This window comes from Aspergillus glaucus (assembly GCF_001890805.1).
Source record: "Aspergillus glaucus CBS 516.65 unplaced genomic scaffold ASPGLscaffold_7, whole genome shotgun sequence".
In the NCBI taxonomy this organism is placed as follows: domain Eukaryota; kingdom Fungi; phylum Ascomycota; class Eurotiomycetes; order Eurotiales; family Aspergillaceae; genus Aspergillus; species Aspergillus glaucus.
The window spans coordinates 805802-825968 of NW_019170459.1; the positions used below are offsets into that span (position 1 = coordinate 805802).

The 20167-nt window shown below is 50.4% G+C and overlaps 8 protein-coding genes across 8 annotated transcripts; 6 read left to right on the forward strand and 2 right to left on the reverse strand.

Annotated features, from left to right (window-relative positions):
* Positions 1-1338: 1338 nt before the first annotated feature.
* Positions 1339-3492, forward strand: ASPGLDRAFT_123392 (uncharacterized protein; the record flags this gene model as incomplete). The annotated part of the gene is made up of 1 exon (XM_022540396.1): positions 1339-3492. The coding sequence occupies one exon, from the start codon at positions 1339-1341 to the stop codon at positions 3490-3492; it is 2154 nt and encodes a 717-aa protein (XP_022402379.1).
* An 874-nt stretch (positions 3493-4366) lies between these two features.
* ASPGLDRAFT_45679 (uncharacterized protein) lies at positions 4367-5344 on the forward strand. The gene is made up of 2 exons (XM_022546302.1): positions 4367-4651; positions 4711-5344. The coding sequence occupies exons 1-2, from the start codon at positions 4474-4476 to the stop codon at positions 5088-5090; spliced, it is 558 nt and encodes a 185-aa protein (XP_022402380.1). The 5' UTR covers positions 4367-4473; the 3' UTR covers positions 5091-5344.
* A 293-nt stretch (positions 5345-5637) lies between these two features.
* ASPGLDRAFT_65642 (dolichyl-phosphate beta-D-mannosyltransferase) lies at positions 5638-6449 on the forward strand (the record flags this gene model as incomplete). Its single annotated transcript, XM_022548921.1, has 2 exons — positions 5638-5741; positions 5816-6449. 2 exons carry the CDS (start codon positions 5638-5640, stop codon positions 6447-6449), a joined length of 738 nt encoding a protein of 245 aa, XP_022402381.1.
* Positions 6450-6602: 153 nt separating this feature from the next.
* Positions 6603-7667, reverse strand: ASPGLDRAFT_34455 (uncharacterized protein; the record flags this gene model as incomplete). Its single annotated transcript, XM_022544437.1, has 2 exons — positions 6603-7580; positions 7629-7667. The coding sequence occupies 2 exons, from the start codon at positions 7665-7667 to the stop codon at positions 6603-6605; spliced, it is 1017 nt and encodes a 338-aa protein (XP_022402382.1).
* Positions 7668-8024: 357 nt separating this feature from the next.
* ASPGLDRAFT_45682 (transcription factor TFIIIC subunit TFC6) lies at positions 8025-10604 on the forward strand. Its single transcript, XM_022546303.1, has 2 exons — positions 8025-9547; positions 9602-10604. The coding sequence occupies exons 1-2, from the start codon at positions 8242-8244 to the stop codon at positions 10453-10455; spliced, it is 2160 nt and encodes a 719-aa protein (XP_022402383.1). The 5' UTR covers positions 8025-8241; the 3' UTR covers positions 10456-10604.
* A 271-nt stretch (positions 10605-10875) lies between these two features.
* On the forward strand, positions 10876-11818 carry ASPGLDRAFT_45684 (uncharacterized protein). Its single transcript, XM_022546304.1, has one exon. The coding sequence runs from the start codon at positions 10988-10990 to the stop codon at positions 11465-11467; it is 480 nt and encodes a 159-aa protein (XP_022402384.1). The 5' UTR covers positions 10876-10987; the 3' UTR covers positions 11468-11818.
* Positions 11819-11942: 124 nt separating this feature from the next.
* Positions 11943-15447, forward strand: ASPGLDRAFT_147200 (vacuolar protein sorting-associated protein 35). The gene is made up of 5 exons (XM_022541914.1): positions 11943-12347; positions 12473-13110; positions 13177-14150; positions 14210-14755; positions 14813-15447. Exons 1-5 carry the CDS (start codon positions 12211-12213, stop codon positions 15128-15130), a joined length of 2613 nt encoding a protein of 870 aa, XP_022402385.1. The 5' UTR covers positions 11943-12210; the 3' UTR covers positions 15131-15447.
* A 442-nt stretch (positions 15448-15889) lies between these two features.
* On the reverse strand, positions 15890-19658 carry ASPGLDRAFT_123936 (putative stress response protein Nst1; the record flags this gene model as incomplete). Its single annotated transcript, XM_022540444.1, has 4 exons — positions 15890-16352; positions 16410-16536; positions 16597-18426; positions 18506-19658. The coding sequence occupies 4 exons, from the start codon at positions 19656-19658 to the stop codon at positions 15890-15892; spliced, it is 3573 nt and encodes a 1190-aa protein (XP_022402386.1).
* Positions 19659-20167: the final 509 nt, after the last annotated feature.

Genomic DNA, 20167 nt, shown 5'->3' on the forward strand with positions numbered 1-20167 from the left:
CATTTTGTGGCTTCCATGCGGTTATCGAAGCGACCAGTGGGCCATTTAGCCTGTGCTATTCGTCCATCGGCCGTCCCTGACCAAGTCTGCAGGGTCCCGACAGAGGGTTTTTCCGGTCATTTCACTTGCACAGAGCCTATGTTTGCCGAATCCGGCGGGGATGGGATTGCAAACAGGAATGAATATCAACCAGTAGTATACACGCAATTCACATAGCAGAGATTCATTATTTGGTTGAGATGTATGACATCGATTAGAAAGAAAAAGAATGATTGGCAGCGATGCGAAACAACAGTTTTGCGATACATGCCTGTACCGTGCAGAGCAGGATCAATTATTGGTCTAGAGAAGCTCGGGAGCATTCATGATTCGCTCGCCCTGCACCGCCATGTATTTATAGAAGCACTGATTCGCCTTCACAAGAATAACTGATACATATAAATTAGAGTATACTCTGCATACAGAATATACGGAATAAAATTAATGTAGCATCTTGAAGTATTCTGTACTTTGCGAACTTGTATGAATGCAGTGAAAGTGGCGAACTATACTTGTAGGAATTGGTGGTGATACTGGTATGATAGCCTGTATTTTTTTGGTAATACCCGCCCGTATGTAATCTATCAATGTAATCTATCATGACGATACACCACAGTAGATCAGGCACAGTCAATCCAATCGAAGAAGAATAGAAGACTACACAGTAATGATCATGGTATTAACAACATTGTGAATATTCCCTTGATTTTATCCCGATTTTTCTGACTGCTCTACATACTTTTCTCTTACTCTGACCCAAGTGAAAGCCCATAATTTGTGCACCAAAAGACTGAGTCGCTAGTTTCGTCGCCGCCCAGTTAGGTTTAGCCTGTCTTTCTCTCCACCCATCCTTTCTCTCTCTCCCTCTCTCAACTCTCTCAACTCCCTCCGTCTCTCTCTACAGCCTCTTGAACGCCCTCAACTCACCAAGCAGATATTATATCATTATCGTCAGTTATCTTCTGGTTTTCTTATCGAAATTCACGACTCTCATTTCTCGATCGTACGGTCGATTACCCAACCGCCTTTCTACTATTGAATCGCCCCATCTTCGCTCCCGTCGCCTCCCGACCGACCGACCGACCGTCTAAACCCCCAACCTCCAGTCTTTTGCCTACGCCTAGGTGACTGACTGCTTTTATCTCCTTTTGAAGGACTGACCGGACCAAATACCCAGGAGGCCCGACAGGGCTGTGCGTAAACGCCATGTCTGGGCGACTACCTTCCGACCATTCTCGTTCGCTCTCGCGATCCTCTCAATCTCAGCGCGAGTCTTTCCAAGGCCAGGATACCGATTCAATGCATCGTAATACCCCTCCCGGTCAATCCGCAAACCCCAATGTTTTCTCGGATGAATACTCGCTGGAACCGATCGATTCTGAGCAAACCACCCTCACTCCTCGAAGTCCTTCCATTTCCTCGATCGCCTCCTCTCATACTCTCCGTACGAACCAGCCGCCTCCTGGGAAACCATACGACGACTCATCAAATGAATTGCAATCAGCAGAAGATCCTTTTGGCGATGAGGCCCGTGTATCCTTCGACGATCCGAACCGGTCGAGTTTGCCCCAGAAAGGGGTGCTGGACGCCTCCCACAACAACCGCGATTCAATAGCCTCCATTAATACCAACACTCCTTCCATTACGCAGCGCAGTCAGAGCACCTCTTCCCGTTTCTCGATGCCCCCAAGAGCCCTAAGTCCTTACACCGGGGCCACCGGTCCTAGTCATCCCTACGCCATGTATCCTCAAGTTGGTGTCAGTCGTTCTCCGAGTGTGACGACGACTTCAACAGTTCGCCCCATGGACCGTCCTCTAGGAGATACGACCGCGCCGCAACATCCCTATGCCATGTATTCGCAGAATGTTGTGCTAGAGGAAGGCCTTGATACTCCCATAGACTCCCCCTTGGCAGGCGCCATCGCAACTCCCCTAACTAATCCAACTGTGATACCCCTCGGCTTTCCCGGACATAATCAAGCCTACCAAAGGCCACCAGGTCGTGCAGATGATGATGTGGGGGATCTTATTGGTCCCGATGGACACACAGAGCAACTTCCTCCTTACTCCCGTTATCCCGAGAATGCGGCTCCAAAGATTGAAGGTGGATTTGTTGAGCCCATTGGCGAGGCTGAAGTCCCGCGTGATGAAATTCCGAATGCTACTGGTGGTCTCGAGCAAGGGGTAGGGGTCCAGCAAATGTCGGATGTGTCATCGAGGACGATGCTGCCGGAACAACAAGCAGCGAATGATAACAACAACATCATCAACAGCAATGACAATGACAATAACAACAATAACGGCGATCAAGGGAACAATGCCGGTGCCGAAACAGCTCCTGTTTCAGGCGTCATGGCGTTTGAGGAGAAATTGAAAAGCAAGGGCAAAAAAAGGGCTTGTTGCGGGCTGCCTGTATGGACGATCGTTTTAGTCGTGACTGTCATGGTGGTGGCAGCCAGTATTGGTGGTGCCATTGGCGGGGTGCTAGGAGCACGGAAAGCGGCAGACGAGGAGAAATCAAAGCCAAAGGGACCCAACATTGTCACCGTAACCGCGACACCCAAATCGGATGCGACCCCAATATCGACTATCCCAGCTAGACTCAAGTCTATCCCCACTGGCTCATACATAATTCCGGCCGATCTCAGGAATCAGTCTAAGTTCTGCATCTCCGATCCAGATTACAGAATGGCGTGGAGTTGCCAGTCGCAGGGTGGAATCCCTATTGAGGTTGATGGGAACAGTAGTAGACACACCGTCACCTTTCCTTCTCAGCCTTTTGATCCGTCGTCCATGTCATACGGTGCTCAGGCACCACTCTTGAACGATCAAACACAGTCGTTGAGTTATGTGATGGACACTAGCGATTACAGCATGGGCCCGGCTCTGTTTTTCTACGCCTTGTTTGATAAATTGGTCGTTCTCCCTCAGGACACATTTTCGTCAAGCTCGGTGTCGTCATCATCGTCGTCGAAGCGATCAATCTCTGAATCGGACATTTTGGCTAGTTCGCTCAGTCGGAAGCAGGCGACACAGACTGGCGAGAAGCCTTGGTTTTGTTGGTGGAATGCCACAGTCTTGGAGTTCTTCCTCTACGTCAATGAGACAAGTCGAGAGTCTCACTATAGTTCCACTGCCACATTGACGTACGACACGGCCACCGAGACCCCCAGCTACGGCGCTACAACACAGAGCAGCGATCTTCCCAGTTATCCTCGCAGAATCAAGATCGGGGAGAAACGTGACTACCCAGAGGCTAGGGCACCCTACTGCCAACAAATGGAAGTGCTGGGCAGTGGAGATGTTCGTACATATTCTCCAGCTACGATTCAAGTCCACGAGGTCGAACCGACCCCGACAACAACACTCAAGGGCGATGGCAGTGCTACCCAGACATATACCGCAAAAGCGGAATATGAAAGCGCGTGTTATTGTGCCTCTTTGACTGATTAGTTCACCAAGCTATGACGATACTTTCTCATACCTCTGGCCTTTTTTCCTCGAAAAGAAGTATCAGCAAGGATAAAGAGCATGCATCATCGTACCAAAAAAGGGTTGCCTCTGGGAGTCATGGCGTCGGCGTTATCAAAGGGCGGTTTCGGAAACAGCTGCAATCTTTCTTTTTAATGTGCATACGAACGATTGACATAGTGTTCTGTTGCGTGTCTTGATTTGATTATTCCTTTTTCTCATTTTGACTATGGCGTCTCTTGGCTTTTAACATCCATCTGTTCCTTTCTATGGCTTCGCATCATTCTGTTGCTTAACGACGCGGCTAGGTTTGAGCTTTTTCTTCTTTTTTTCACATTTCTCTTCCCAGGGACTTGAGCTTTGTTTCTTATTATTATCTGCGAGACAGATTCTGACGGCGTTTATCGGGGAAAGGCGTGGTGCGGCCCAGGCACTTTCGGAATTGGCCAAGCACTGTCTATCGTTTATGTCATTGCTCTTTTAGTCTCTTCATCGGAGATATTGATCGATTTCGATCCAATGAATGGGTTTACATACACTTGTCGTTTTCAGTAAACTTATACGTAGTCTTGGTACTTGTACGCCAGCTTGGTACTTGTACTCCAGCTTAGCCCAAAGGGGCAACCATCGTCTACTCTACTTGGGATATATTCTTATGAGCGCTTATTCATTTTCTATAATTTATAGTGCCTTTCTCTTCCATTGCTCCGGGTTCCTGTTCTGGCTGGTTGATGAAACGAAGGATTGACGAGCATGACACAGTTGGAACGTCATCGCCGTTGGCGTCAAATACGCCACCAGAACGACTACCCGTTATAGTATAATAAGAATAATCACTTCTCTCTTTCATCATTCATGAAAAAGCAATTGCTCCGTTTTACAATTGAGCACAACGGACCTACAACCGTTTACAACTATCTACAACAGAACAACGACGGATAACCACCACATCAACCGTCCACGATGAACCCAATTCCGAGAGCATACTCTCTTCTGAGGACGACCAACGTCCCAATGCTTCGTGCTGTCTCCCGAACAACCATCCAACCTCCCTCATTGCGATTCTACGGCCAAAGCGCCTACGGAGGATACGAGAAAAGCCCTGCGAAATCTGACATTTCACGCGCAAAGGAGCATCCAGGTAAGTCTACCCCATCTATCCATCCATGCATCTACGAATAACTCTAACGTCTGTAACAGGCCCCCCACCCCCCAACACCAAATCCTCCTCAACTTCCTCTCAAGAATCAACCGGCGGCTCCAGCCCAATGTCCCCCTCCTCCCCCTCCCGCTCCGACCCTCAAACCGAAGCCGAATCCCAGCAACCCTACTCCTCAACTGCACCAAACGCACCGAAGGACCCCGAGAAGTCTGAGGGACACCAGATCCAGCGCGAGCCGTCGAACAAGGCGCATCCGACTATTACTACTGGGAAGCAGTCGCCGAATGTGGATGAGGAGGGACATCCTCGAAAGGATATCCCGGAGGAGGTGAAGAAGCATAACAGGGAGGTTGAGCAGAGGCATGATCGGTCGTATAATCAGATTACGGATGAGGGGAAGGTGCAAAAGGGGTTTTAACTTAGGAGAAGAGATGGATGAGGATGGAGTGGTATGTGTGAATCTTTGTTGATATACCCTGGTGGGGGTTTGTTTTACATTGGGATATGTCTAATTACTACTGGTTGGAGTTAATGCTAAATGAATGTCCAATTTGCGTCATTGTCCGGTCATCTGTAACTAGGGAAAATAGTTGCCTTGATGCCTTGTAAACCAGGCAGAATACCTGTTCGGTAACTAACTACTCTGTAGTTAATCCAGGCGCAGCAGTGGCCGATCGCATATATTTAATTGCTTAAATGATTGAAATAAGAGCGCCTTCATGTTGGATTTAGGTACATAGAAGTAAACATCTCATTATTGGTCCAACCAGAAACAAGTCACGTTGTCTGGTACCTTAATGGCCGAACGCGGATCCTCCGTTCTCCGCTCAAACAAGCTGTCTCGATCTCGCTCAGGAGTCCGTTCTTTGATTACCGCAACTCCCCGTTCCATTGCTGCACGCGCTTGTCTTTGCTATACCTGATTTACTTGGCTTGATTGAATAATTTGTTAATTACCAGTCAAAATGGGCGCCACGAAGAACAAGTACTCCGTCATTCTCCCGACCTACAATGAGCGGCGCAACCTCCCTATTATGTGCTGGCTTCTGGAGAGGACGTTCCGGGACAAGTATGATCTTCCCACTCTTTGTTTTGTGTTTATCGGCATGCCAATTGAACTCCTGCTAACGTAATTGTGTCCAGCAACCTCGACTGGGAAGTAATCATCGTCGACGACGGTTCCCCTGACGGCACCCTCGAAGTCGCTAAACAACTGCAAACCCTCTTTGGCCCCGAACATATCGTCCTCAAGCCACGCGCCGGCAAACTCGGTCTCGGAACCGCCTACGTGCACGGCCTGCAATTCGCCACAGGCAACTTCGTCATCATCATGGACGCCGACTTCAGCCACCACCCCAAGTTCATCCCCGTCATGGTGGGCATCCAGAAGGAGACGGATGCGGATATTGTCACGGGGACCCGGTACGCGAGCCGCAACGAAATCAAGGGCGGTGTTTACGGATGGGATTTGTTCCGGAAGTTCACGTCGCGGACGGCCAATTTGATTGCGGATGTCATGCTCATGCCTGGTGTGAGTGATTTGACGGGGAGCTTCCGGTTGTATAAGAAGAGTGTGTTGGAGAAGGTGATTCATAGTACGCAGAGTAAGGGGTACAGTTTCCAGATGGAGATGATGGTGCGGGCCAAGGCGATGGGGTACAAGGTTGCTGAGTGTCCGATTACTTTTGTGGATCGGTTGTATGGAGAGAGTAAGTTGGGTGGCTCGGAGATTGTGGAGTACTTGAAGGGTGTGTTTTCGTTGTGGTTGAAGGTTTAACTTGTCTTCCCCTGGCATCCCTATTGCCATGGAGGTTGATTTATATACCCGTTTGATCCGGTGTTTCTGTTCATGGTTTATTGGCTCAGGATTTCATGTTCCGTTTCTTAGTATGTACACTAGAGTTAAAAAATAATCTGCGCCTGGACTTCTTCAAAGACTGGTCAAGTAACGAGTCACCCGAGCAATCAGTTCATCCTGTCCTTCAGCCTTGACATTGTGACTGGCACCCGGAATCACCGCACTGCCCTCGGAATCATACTTCTCAACACCTCCAGCATTCGCAGCCTCCTTCCATCTCTGCATCAGCTTCGCCTTATCAACCCACGGCGCCCCATACTCATCATTGCCCGAGTACAAGAACATCATCTTCGTCTTCAGCAGTCCCCGTTCCGCAACAACCCCAAAAGTCTCCTTCAGCCTCTGGTCCGTCAAATCAGAACTAAACAAGTCATCCTCCGCGGGATTCTCAGGACTATCCGGACTCGCCAGACTCATGAACCGCTGCGCGCTAAGAGGCGTGTCAGCAGGGAACCCAGCCTTCGCTGTGAGATTCATCGGCAAAATAGCGTCCAGTTTCTGCTGGTGGTCACCAAAAGTGTACGGCTGTTGTCTAGCAAACGCAACGAGCTGGTCAAACGCAGCCCGCGCCTCGTTCCCCATCGTCGTTCCCTCGTCGGCCTTGAGCTGAGCCTCTAGCCCCTCGCGGTCTGACATGGGAGCTTGGAGAATTGCACCATCGAGCTCCGGGCGGGTGAGATGCTTCAATCTTCCTTGGAACTCGTCAGGGCGTTGCGGGACGGGGTTTGGCGTGTGCAGGTAGTGCAACACATCCTGGCTTCCGGTGGAGTGACCCATGACCACGACTTTTCCGGAGGGATTGCGTTCCTGGACGAATTTCACGCATTGCGCGATCTCTTCGATGTCCTGGTCGAGACTGCCGACACCCCAGCCGCCGTAGGAGGAGGAGAGGAGGAGGTGGAAGAGGGACCAGTCGGTTGGTTCGAGGGCCTTTGCTAGTGGGGCCACGTAGGGGACTGTGCCGAGGCCGTCTGTGAGGCCTCCGATGAAGAGGATTGTGTTTGGTTTAGGGGCGTTGGAGGTGAATTCGAACGCGGTCAATCTGGGGGCCTGTCATGCTGTTAGTTGGAGATGTTTCCGGGTTATGATAAATCTTACATATTGGTGGAGGATGCCCTGGTGCGAAGGGTTCGACATAGCTGCAAACAGAATGTAAATATATCTATCAGGTTCAAATTGGGTCTATGGATGATGTTGTTTGGTTGATGACGTTCAGTCGTAACCGACGTGGGGTGGTTTATTTGTATGGCGGGGTGGAGGATGTTCCGTACTCATTCCTTCACTCTGCATGTACTATCTGACTTATTACTAATATACACCTGGTACAGGTTTCTTAAGGACTCTCTTGATTAAAACCACTCGGTCTAAAATCTCTTGTATATTATCTATGTTGAGATGAGAGTAGAGCTCCATCGGAGCTAAATTGATGCGCATCTCCGCCAAGATCTGAAAAGATAAGAGAGCTTTTATCTCGGCATCTACAACCATCCGTCTCTATTGCTACGGACAATGTAGCTTTTCTGCAATCGAATTGGATATGCTTACATGTTATGAATATGTGCTAGCTCTGGTTATAGTTCATACAAGGGCCAATCTTAGTCTCCAGCACAAGGGGTGAACAGCCAAACCCTGTCGCATACCTTGATTTCTGCCAAACGACGAGTCCTAGTTGAGAATCGCGAAGGCATCTTTCAGCTGGATTACCCTAGCCATGCCTCGTGCGCGCAGGTCAACTCGCTCTGCAGGGGGCAAAACTAAATATACCGTTGATCCATTTGAAATCGCCGGCCTCAGCGGGGACTCTGATACCGGAGAGGCAGGTGGGTCGTCAGCAGTCAAAGTGCTAGACGAGGATTCAGAAGAAGATTTTCAACATGCATCAAATAATGAAGATGCGGACGAGGAGGACAAGGAGGTGGAGCCCGAAGACGAGGATGAGCCCGAGTATGCTGGAGAAGCTATGGATATCGATGGACCGGCATCTACCCTAAGAGGTCGAGGGAAAAAGAACCCAAAGGCCAAGAAAGAGAAAGCCATATCTCAACCAGACACCAAGAAAAAACAACTAAGTGGGCCTAAACCGGACGAGACGCGTTCCCGGGGCATTCTGAACACGTCCGATCACGTCGGGAAGTCAGTTCACCTCCAGTTCACCTTTGGAACAGACGAGCGCGACTTGCTAGCTATTTTGCATGCGAGGGAGCGGTGGGCGAAAGGAATCGACTCGGGGTTTCCCAGCCGTGCATCGTTGAACACAGCCCAAACAGCACCTGGTTACGCTTACGGGCCGACATATGGGGCCGATCCTGAAGATGTGCAGAAGGAGAGCACTCGTGGTTGGGACTGGTACTATGATGGGGATGTTGGGGGGAAGTTCAGGAAACGACAATGGCTAGCCAAGATCAAAGAAGATGAAGGCCGTCGCTATATGCCTCAATCCAAACCGGGGAAGCATACTGTGCTCATGGGGCTGGCTGATGATCAGAAAAAGTTTTCATTGGGACAGTTTGAATCAATGGATTTCGGAGATGCATGGGGGCCTGCAGGAGCAAAAAGGAAGCGAGAAGGATGGATGTTGAACATGGGCCAAAAGATTCAATCCATGGCTTGGGCACCGAATCAAAATGGACTCGTCCAGTATTTGGCTATCGTCTCTCACATCACCGAAGAACAAAAGAGTCAATACCCTGATCCTCTAGCAGATAAAGCGGCACCGGCCTTTCGGCCTTCAGCGCTATATCCGAGCGCATTTCAGATCTGGGCTTTTAAGGCCAAGAGAGACGACTCACTGACAAAAACGCTTGATATGGAATTCAAGCCACGGTTACGACTGGCCCTATGCACCGACTGGGGAGACCTGCGGCGTATAGCATGGTGTCCGTTCCCTCGCGCTAAGCGAGATGAGGACGATGAAGATGCCTTGAAGAACGTTGGGCTTCTGGCAGGCATATGGGGAGATGGATATATAAGGGTCATTGATATCAAAACTAACAGAGATCCTAACACTACTGAATTTCGTAAGTCACCAAGCAAACCAAATAGTGAGTGGATCTGACCACAGCGCGAAACAGACAAAGTCCTTTCTCCTGCCTTTACAGCCAAACCACCTTCGACATTGTGTACATGCGTGGCCTGGCTCTCCCCAACTGACATCGCTGTTGGCTGCGCCAACGGGTTCGTTGCAATTTGGAGCATCCTGTCTTTGCAAGACTCATCATTAAACCACCCTCTTCCGTATTTCTACCAGCAAATCCACTCGACATACATCCTCAATATCACCCCCGCCTATCCCGCACACCCACATATCTTCAGTACCACTTCAATGGACGGCGAGACTCGCCTAACATCATTCCTCGACCCGCAGAAAGACGTAACCGAGACAAATCGCATGCGAATGGGTTCGCCTCATATCTCCTTCTCTCCCTTCCTTCAGTCTTTTGTCTCCAGCGATGAGAACGACTTTGCCCGACTCATTACCCTCCGACGATTCTTCGCGACTACCTCCATCGCACGACTTCCCAGCTCCGTATCTGCTCTGGCGCCATGCAGCCCCTGCCATCCGAGTCTATTGTTTGGATGCTCGGGGGGGGCTGTGGTCGTGACGAATCCGCTCAGGAGACTCATGCACTCAAAACAGAAGCAGTGGCAGCAGACGTGGTTCGTGCATGATTGGGTTCAGGGCCCGGAGAAGGAGGGTTCGGGTATTAGTCGGTTCCAGGATGGGTTCCGTGCGGAGAGTGTGAGTCTTTTACGGAGTATGGCGGGGGATTGGAAGATGGTTAATGGGACTATGGTTATTACTATACATGAGGAGGAGACCAATGTCACTTCTGTGACGTGGAATCCTAATCAGGTTTGTGCGGGATGGGCGAGTGCTGGGATGGGATGTGGGTTGATTCGGGTTGAGGATGTTGCTTTGTCATGAAGCTGTACACATTCTTGAATACATACAGAGTATATAATGAGTGATCTACTACTCCGTAAAAAGCGAGACTTGTCTATTTTTGGAAGAGGTCGGCCTCAAAACTACCCTTTTCGGAAGAGTCTCCACACGTGATGTCACTTGAAATTCGGGGCTATTCACTTGGATCCAAGTTCTAGCCTGTTCTTTTATGAAATCAGGACATTACCATGGTGACATCCCACGAGAGTAGCGAGTCAAAAGAAAAAAGCGACAAAGAAAAAGAATGGCAGTGGCTGGCCGTTTTCCCAGCCTCTCGGTTTTTGTGCCAATCAACCATGAGCGATTGACTTGATATTCGCTTGTTGTACAAAGTACCAAAGTACCTTCTAATTCAAAGAATTTATATGTAGGCTTAATTTCTCTCAACACTTTTCCCTGCCTATTCTCCAGTCTCATCGCATACTGCCATAGCGCATTCGAAATTTGCACGGAACCAACTACATTGGATAGATATAGCTCCGATCTGAAACGTCTTTCAATCCCAAGAAACACAATGCGCTTCTCTTCAACAGCTGCTTTCTTTGCACTCTCTTCTCTGTGCGCTTCCTACGTGCTGCCTTTCACCCATCCACAGCAGTCCAACGACAATTTAATGCGACGAGAGCTACCATATGCCGTGGTCAACGTTGACAGTGATGACCAGACCACTAGCGGCTCCAGCCCAAGCAGTAGCAACAGCAATATATCTCCAGTCATTCAGACAGCTGTTAAAACCGTGACTGCGTCGAGTCCTCCATCCCCGCCAGTGACTGTTACGGTAACTACGACTGCCTTCTCGACTCCTATCATTTCGTCATTTCCGTGCAGCAGCAGTACCCCCGTTTCCAGTCTGAGTTTGCCTCCATTGAGCAGAGCTGGGACTTTGATTACTGTGCCTAGCCCTAGTCGCACGGCCTCTTCGGTATCGGGCCAGACGAGCAGCGGCAGCCTGAGTAGCACTGTTCGTGCAACATCAACCACGGATCACCATTGATTTACTTCATCTTCTTAAATTACATGATATTTATGGCGAGGACCAGCCTCGAGGAACTTGGACTTGTATATGTTTGACGGGAATTCTACTAGTACGGAGTACTATGGAGCCTCTATAAGTGGGTCTGGGGCCTATATGCCATGCAAACCATGCGATTCTCTTTACGATTGATTACACTTTGGCACGGTCTAAACAAATAACGAGGAACATGTGTAACGGGCGTTCTCAATGGGTAGTTAGTAATGTTGATTCTTGTTTATGTTGTATCCTCTCGGCACTAATGTCTGTCCAGCTAGCTTGATCTATCATAGAGACATAATAAATAGATCCATCAATTGCATTGAATTGTGAATTATCAAGTGCAATACATATTTATTTCCTATCAACATTCAATAACGACTGATAGTATGTATACAGAGCGCGGCTTCATCTCTTGGCATTTGCCCGCTTTAGCGTGACGGAACTCGTTGCGTCCCCGTCCGATCCCCAGACGACAAGTTGAACAACTATTCACGACTCCTCCTCTTCTTTTCTGCTTCTTGCTTTTCTTTCTCCGATTAATACATGGGAGGATAGCTTGCTAAATACTCTGCCGTTAGAGTGCTTCTCTAACTCCGTTCTGCCCTCCTCGACGTCACTTGCAGCATACCTCAGTCGCCGTCGTCCCTCGTCCCTCGTCCGCCGTGTATCCCCTCTAGCATCCCACCTACAAACGCAACTTCGCCCTTCGAACTCCATCCATCATGGCCAGCCCGATATCTCCTCCCGAGGATCAAACTCGTCTCCTCGAGGAGGCATTGGGGGTGGTCCGCCAGCAGTCGCAAATGATGCGAAAGTGCCTCGAAACCCCCGGGAAGCTCATGGATGCGCTCAAATGCGGGTGAGCTACATATGCATCCCCTCTTCCCTATCTACCATGATTTACCCTTCTATGGGAGACAGCGAAAGCGACATTTGAATAAATGACTAACGCGATGCCGACGCCACGTCAATTGGTTTGTTCAGGTCTACCTTAGTTTCTGAATTGCGGACCCCCAGCCTAGGCCCCAAGCAATACTACGAATTGTACATGGCGGTTTTCGACGCATTGCGACACCTCTCCGTTTACCTGAAAGAGAACCACCCCGTTAACCACTTGGCCGATCTGTACGAGCTTGTTCAGTATGCAGGCAACATCATTCCGCGACTTTATCTCATGATCACGGTGGGCACGGTTTACATGTCCGTGGAGGATGCCCCAGTTAAGGAGATTATGAAGGATATGATGGAAATGAGCAGGGGTGTGCAGCATCCGATTCGCGGTTTGTTCTTGAGGTATTACCTGTCTGGTCAGGCTAGAGATCACCTGCCTACAGGGACTGGTACCGGGCCGGAGGGTAATATTCAGGATTCGATCAACTTCGTCCTGACAAACTTCGTCGAAATGAACAAACTGTGGGTTAGACTGCAGCACCAGGGTCCTTCGCGGGAAAGAGAAAAGCGGATGCAAGAGAGACGGGAGCTGGAGTTACTGGTGGGCAGCAATATCGTTAGGCTCAGCCAGTTGGTGGATCTGGAAGGTTACAAGTCGGGTATACTGCAGGCATTGCTGGAACAGGTCGTCCAGTGTCGGGATGTTCTTGCGCAGGAATATCTGCTTGAAGGTAAGAAGGCCTCGTTCGATCCTGTGGTTGAATCCTGAATGCTGACACTATATTTCCGCAATCTAGTGATCACGAAGGTGTTCCCCGATGAATTCCACCTCCATACTCTCGACCTCCTGCTCTCCTCGATTGCCAGACTTAATCCATACGTGGACTTGAAGAAGATTGTCATTGGGCTAATGGATCGATTGTCGGCATTTGCGGCTCGGGAAACAGAGTCGGCCGCGGACCCGGATGCAAGGAAACAGAGAGAAGAGGAAGCTGTCGAGAAGCTGCTCGAGAAACTCAAGATTTCCGAAGCTTCCAAGGATGAAGCGGCTGAGGGCGCAGAAACTAGCGCGGCCCAGGAGAACGGAGTTGAGCAGCCCTCAACTGAAACACCCGAAGATGCTGGGAAGAAGCCTGAAGGAGAAGAGAACGCGGCCAGCACTAACGGCGCAAACCCGAACATTCCTTCCGATGTCGCATTATACTCCATATTCTACGATCAGGTGGTCAATCTCATCCAGACTCGCGGCCTGCCTATTCAGGATACCATGGCATTATTGGTGTCTCTGGTTAACCTGGCCCTGAACACCTACCCTGACCAATTAGAATATGTCGACAAGATCCTGGATTTCGCGACTCAAAAGACCTCCGAGTACACTGATCACGCTGACCTGCATTCTCCCCCGGCACAACAAAACCTCTTGCACCTTCTTCTTGCACCTCTTCGCTCTTATGCATCTATCTTCACAGCTTTGGCCCTGCCGCACTACCTTCCACTCCTCACTGCTCAATCTTATCCTACCCGACGATCGGTTGCTGGTGAAATCGCTCGCAGCCTTCTCAAGAACCGAACTCTGATTACAACGACAGAGAACTTGGACCGCATTCTGCAAGCCCTTAGAGTTGTGATCAAAGAGGGCACACAACAAGCCATGGGATATCCTGGGTCCCAGCGACGAGGAGGAGAAACTGATGAGACCATTGAGGAGCAAGGGTGGCTTGCGAGATTGGTGCACCTGATCCAGTCTACTGAGAATGATACCCAACTTAAAGTATAAACCCACTGAAAGTAAACTTCACGAGTCTTCAACGTGACTAACGTCTATTCTAGCTCCTCCAAGCAACCCGCAAGGCCTATGCAGATGGTAACGAACGAATCCGATACACGACCCCAGCAATCATCACATCTTCGATACGGTTAGCCCGCAAGTTGAAGTCCCGCGAACACTACGACGACAACTGGCAATCGCAATCCTCAGCACTCTACCGGTTCATGCACCAGTGTGTCAACAACCTATACCAGCGTGTAAATCCCGGCTCCGCCGATCTGTCGTTGCGCTTGTTCGTTATGTGCGGTGAAGTGGCCGACCAGACCGGTTTCGAAGAGTTCAGCTACGAGTTCTTTGCTCAGGCATTTACAATTTACGAAGATTCCATTAGCGACTCGCGTGCTCAGTTCCAAGCCGTGTGTATCATTGCAAGTGCCTTGCATGGGACACGGGGTTTCTCCAAGGAGAACTACGACACACTCATTACCAAGACTGCTTTGCATGGCAGCAAACTGCTCAAGAAACCTGACCAGTGTCGCGCGGTATATCTGGCAAGCCACCTCTGGTGGATTGTGGAGAACCCACAGAGGGAAGAAGATCCCCAAAATGTAAGCCAAGGTCCCCCTATAATGAAACCCACGGCAACTCTAACAATGATCCAACAGCTCTACCGCGACGGCAAACGCGTCCTCGAATGCCTCCAACGTGCCCTCCGCGTCGCAGACGCCTGCATGGACACCGCCGTCTCCGTCGAACTCTTCGTCGAGATCCTCAACCGCTACGTCTACTACTTCGACCAGCAAAACGAAACCGTCACGACCAAGTACCTCAACGGCCTCATCGAGCTCATCCACTCCAACCTGCAGACGAACGAGGATGAACCAAATCCTAGTCTCGAGGGCCCGAAGCGCCATTTCCAGCGGACGTTGGATTACATCCGGTCGAGGGAGTATGAGGGTATTGTTACGGAGGCTAAGCAGTGAGCTAGCTATTGAGCATGCAAGAATCGTTCTTTGAAATGAATACCTGTTCTATGCTTTGTCTGTTCTAATTTCGTCGTTTCTGATTTGATTTGGCCTGGCACCGGTACATTGTTCTCGACTCTCTTTCTTGTTGGTATATAGGTGTATCATTGTTCATTGTTCCCCTCCATACCCTTTGTCCCTGTCTTTTTTCTTTACGTCTGTTGTCAGAATAGAAAGATAACAGAGCGAAGAAATTTCTTATTCTTTTGGCCCTCTAAATGGAGCGATAGATCTTGATTCTTTATATTCTCTCCTTAAGAAAAGAGCAAATACCGAACCCACATCTGACACCGCAAGTCCACAAGTAGTTAACCCTAACTCCTGATCCAAGAATATTCCCATATTCCCCGCTTCTATGCATCAAATATTACAAGCAATACGAAGTAGATAGTATTCCGAGCCAGGAGACAGCAACAAGAAAAGACTCTTGTGAAGCCAAATCGGATCATGCAATTGGTTTAACACGGAGTGGGTAGAACCCCATGGGAATCGCTGCATAGTGCGGGAAAATAACTCATACACACAAACACCATTGCAAAGTTGCAAATAGAAAAAGAAGTGCAAAGAGGAAGACTCGGACATGAGAAGTAGGAAAGACGAAAAGGGTGCCAAGAAGGAGGATGAGAGGACATGACGGGACGCTTAACCCAGGTGTAGAAATTTCAGCAGTTCATCCCAAAGCGTAGAAAGGTAGTAGTGGAGTTAAAAGCCAAACGTCTAGAAGCCGGTTGGAGGAGAAGTAAACTGCCGTAGCACGGAAGAAGTGCCAATGCCGCCAAATGCAGGTACGCTGCTATTTGTAATTGGACTCCCGATCTCACCGGGGACAATGCTGCCTCTGTGGCCTGAAGCAGCACTAATAGTATCCGACTCGAACTTGACGAACTGTCCATTCTCGTCGTCGCGGATCGAAAACGAGCCACCCCCGTTTTGCGGGTTGCCTTCCGTGTCGCAGATGTCGAGCATCTCCTTCAAGGAAATAGCAGGCTCGCTGGACGGTTTTAACTGCTCGATCTGGCGAAGAACGAGGTGCACATCATGGTAGCCGCTTGCATCTTTAGAAGGAAGAATGGTATTAAGCTGCTTGCAGGCTTGTATCACCAGTAACCGAATCGTAACAGGCCGCGACGTGTGTGTACGGTGGAAACCTCCAGTCCCGAAAGCGTTGTTTGACCAGCCGCTTCCTACATACATAGTTAATATCGATCAAGGACGCTAAAAGAGCACAATAAGCTACTTACCAGGTCCAGTACCCCATGTTGTTGACCCAGGGAATGGAGAGGTACCAAAGGGAAGTGGTGGTGGTCCCCAAGTGTTGCTCCCTAATCCACTAGGATTCAATGAGAAACTAGGAGGTTTCGACGCTGTACAATCGTTAGTCATCCAAGTCTTTGATCTAATGCAACAACTGAAGGTTGACATACCGAGAGGGTCAGCAAAATATGACGGTGCCGCAAAGCTAGCACGAGTTGGCCCTCGGAAAGGTCCCGGTACCGTTGCACCTGGGAGAGACTGAGATAAGCTCGAGGGCAATGGCGCATCAGTGTCGTCGAGAAGGGCACTGCTGCCTAGATGTGTGCTTAACTCTTCCACATCTTGCTTTGCAGTAGTGCGCCTGTTTCCCTGCTGCTGATCCTGCGGAGCCGTACTGGAAGGACGTTTGATCGGACTGGGTCGGGAAATAGGGAAGGGTTGTGTTTGGGTATTTAGAGGGGACCGTTCAAAGGAGTTAGACGGCTGTCTAGAGTGAACCTGCGACAGTCCATTCTGGTGCGGAGAGAATGCGTTCGCTATCGGCTGCTGGCCATGGAAGGGAAGGCCATGCCCCGGATCGAGCGGGAAACCTCGCCCAGGCGGCATCGGACGGACTCCATTAATCCCTGGAGGAACCGGTATCCCATTTGGTGCAGGGAACCCACGCAATGGGCTCATGAGAGACCCAGTGTGTGGCGGGTATGCAGGCAATTCCGAGCCCATTGGCGGTCGAGGAGGCATACCTGATAGACCAGGGGGAGGGTGAGACGGCAAGCCGTTGATGCCAAATAGCCCCGGCGGATGAGATCTAGCTGCGGAACCGAGGGGAGACAACGGCGTAGACGGTTGGGGAGTGTGTAGCATCGGATGTTGTGCAAGTCCCTGTCTGGATGCCGCGCTCGAGGTTCCAGATGGAGGCATAGATCGCGGAGAGACGGAGAATTGCGAATGTTCTGCACTGGCGGCCTGCGATCGTGGTGACGATGTATGCGAGCCCTGACGAGATGGTTGACGGACCCTGGCGGGCGTAGGTGCCTTGGGGACTACGGGCGTAGCGACTTGAGAGTGCGGCGACGGCCCCTGGGGATGTGGCAGGTTGTACGGAATAGGGACACTTGGAAGGATCGGTTGGGTCTTGACCTCCCGTGTTTCTTTCTCTCGTTCCTCTTGTTCCTTTCGCCGGGCCTCCTCGCGCCGCTTCTTTTCCTCGCGATGCTTTTTCTCGGCGTCCGCCTGCCGTTCTCTCTCTTCGCGGAGGCGTCGTTGCTTCTCGGCTTCTTTGCGTACACGCTCTTCCTCTTGAGCTTTCCGCTCGGCTTCCCGTTTCTTCCGCTGCTCTTCACGTTTGCGCCGTTGCTCTTCCTGTTTCTTCTCCTGTGCGGCCTTCGCTGCAGCTTCCTCTGCAACCTTCTCCGCCTCACGCCGCGCCTTTTCTTCCTCCTTGGCCTGCCTCTGAAGTCGCTTTTTCTCCTTCTTCTTTTCGGCTTCTCGGGCTTTCTTGGCGGAGCGCTGTTCGTTCCGGTTTTCCTCCTCCAACAGCTCCTCGATGAGCTTTTGTTGTCGCTGCTCGGCGACCTTCTCCCGATACGCTGTTAAGACGCGCTGTTCAAACATTCGGGCCGCAAAGATCTGGAACATTCGTCTTCCTTCCTCCATGCGTTGCTCTTCGGTCATGGCGTCCTGAAAAAACTCAGTCAGCACGCACCGCCCCTGCAAACATGGCGAAGAGAATGGGCCAACAACTCCAGGGCACACCATTTCATCTTCCTCATAATCCTCTTCCTCCTGACTATCGTAGTCTTCATCCTCTTCATCGTCATAATCTTCTTCGTCGAGAGGATCGTGGTTGTGGCCGCCATGGAGGGATTGATGTGCTGCGGCGATGCCGTACTGGGTATCTTCCTCCCGCTGCATTCGACGTTCGGCTAACTGTTCCATCATGTCGATAAAATGTTTCCCATCGTTTTTTAATAAATCGTCCGCGACTGTAAGGATCCCATCTACATGAGGAAAAGTCAGAAATCGTTATCCTGAAAAAGGATACATGGCCAAGTCCATAAAGCTGTGCTATCCTCCTACCTTTTACCGTTAGGCTGTTTCCAAAGGCAAAGAAATCCGCGCGGGCTGCACGAGTGTCCTCGTCCTCGAGATCCTCGTCTTCCTCCTCTTCATCGCTGTATGGCTCATCGTCCTCGTCCTCTTCATCATACTCTTCTTCCAAATCTTCTTCTTCCTCTTCTGGCAATTCGTGGACGCGACCTCGTGAAGGATGGAATTGACCATGTGTTCGGGTGTGTTGGCCAGGGGATCGTAATGGTGGATGATATAAACGAGGAGGGGGGACGATCGGCGAGTTCTTCTCGAAGGAACCTTGGTTATTATTGGCGTACTGTTCGAGCTCTTCGTAGTACGCATCGTAGAGCACCTCGAGCTCCTCTTCGATGGCCGTCCGCTTTCGCCCACACACAGTACAGCTGCACGAGTGTTTCTGCTGCTCCTTCATCTTCTTCAAGACCGCATCCTTCTCCACCTTGACCAATTGTCGTCGTTCCTCCTCGCCTAATTCAAGCCAGAAAGTTTTGATATTTTCTCGTTCTTCCTGCGTCGAAGTATTCCAGATACTGCGCTCTTTGGCCGATTTCAAAATCGCGCGGGGTCCGAAATGCGGGGGAAGAGGGGGGGGAAAGGTGCGCGACATGGAAACGGATGGAGTAGATCGAGGAGTAGAGCTGCCATCTGCAACAATCCGAGAACCAGGACTGCCCTTTTTACCCTTTCTCTTCTTAGATTTCCTGCCCGGTACCGCTTGGTGAACATGATTAGGTGTCCCGTGATACGCATCGATAGAAACTTCATCATCATCATCATCGGAATACATGTCTCCGTTGGTAGAATGGTGTGGTTCAACATCATCCAGATCGGGCTCATCGTAGGGGTGGTCCTCCAGTCCTGCGTGGTCGGTAACATCTGTCGACGCATATCCGTTCTGAAGATGATTATCCGCGGCCAAACGAGCAGCTTGTTTTTGCCTTCTTTTCTGCTTCTTGCGGTTAACGGTTGGAGCCATCGGGTTCGGAGTTTGGTTCTCTTTGAGCGCATGCGCCTCACCGTTGGTGGGACGCGTTGAAGGGCGGTCGGACATGGTGGGATCTGATCGAGGGGAGTTGGGAGCGTGCGGAGGGGTCAAGGAGTTCTGTGCTGTTTTGGCTGTTGAACCAGCCTTTACAGGCATGGAGGCGACGGTGAATGTCTCCCCCTTATCCAATCAAGTTCCAGCAGTAATTAGAAAACCGAATGGCCGCGAGAAACGATGAGATGTAACGCAGACTCACCCAGCGCTGGGTGAAAGAACGAATGGTGCTTAGAGCCGTCAGCAAGCCCCCACACTAAATGTCGCCTTTTCGCCCTCCTCCGGGCAAGAATATTGACTCACGGGAGTCAGTAGCGGAGCTATAAGGCCAGCGGTAGAATCCAGAGTGACCGAAACGGGAACGAATGAGGGCGGAGAGAGGGGTGGAAAAGGGACCCTGGCCGCACGTCTATCGATACCTGGCGAAGCAGTGAACGGACTGAGCGAGAAACGGGAGTCGAAGGGTCGGTCAGGGAATCGAATACTAAGCGAAAGATAAGGTAACCAGCGCACGAGAGGCTGGCGATGGGGTGGTTAGACTGGAGAGAGGATGGAGAGACTGAATGGATCTGGATGGTTGGTGGATCTTTGACGCCGCCGCGTGACTAAGG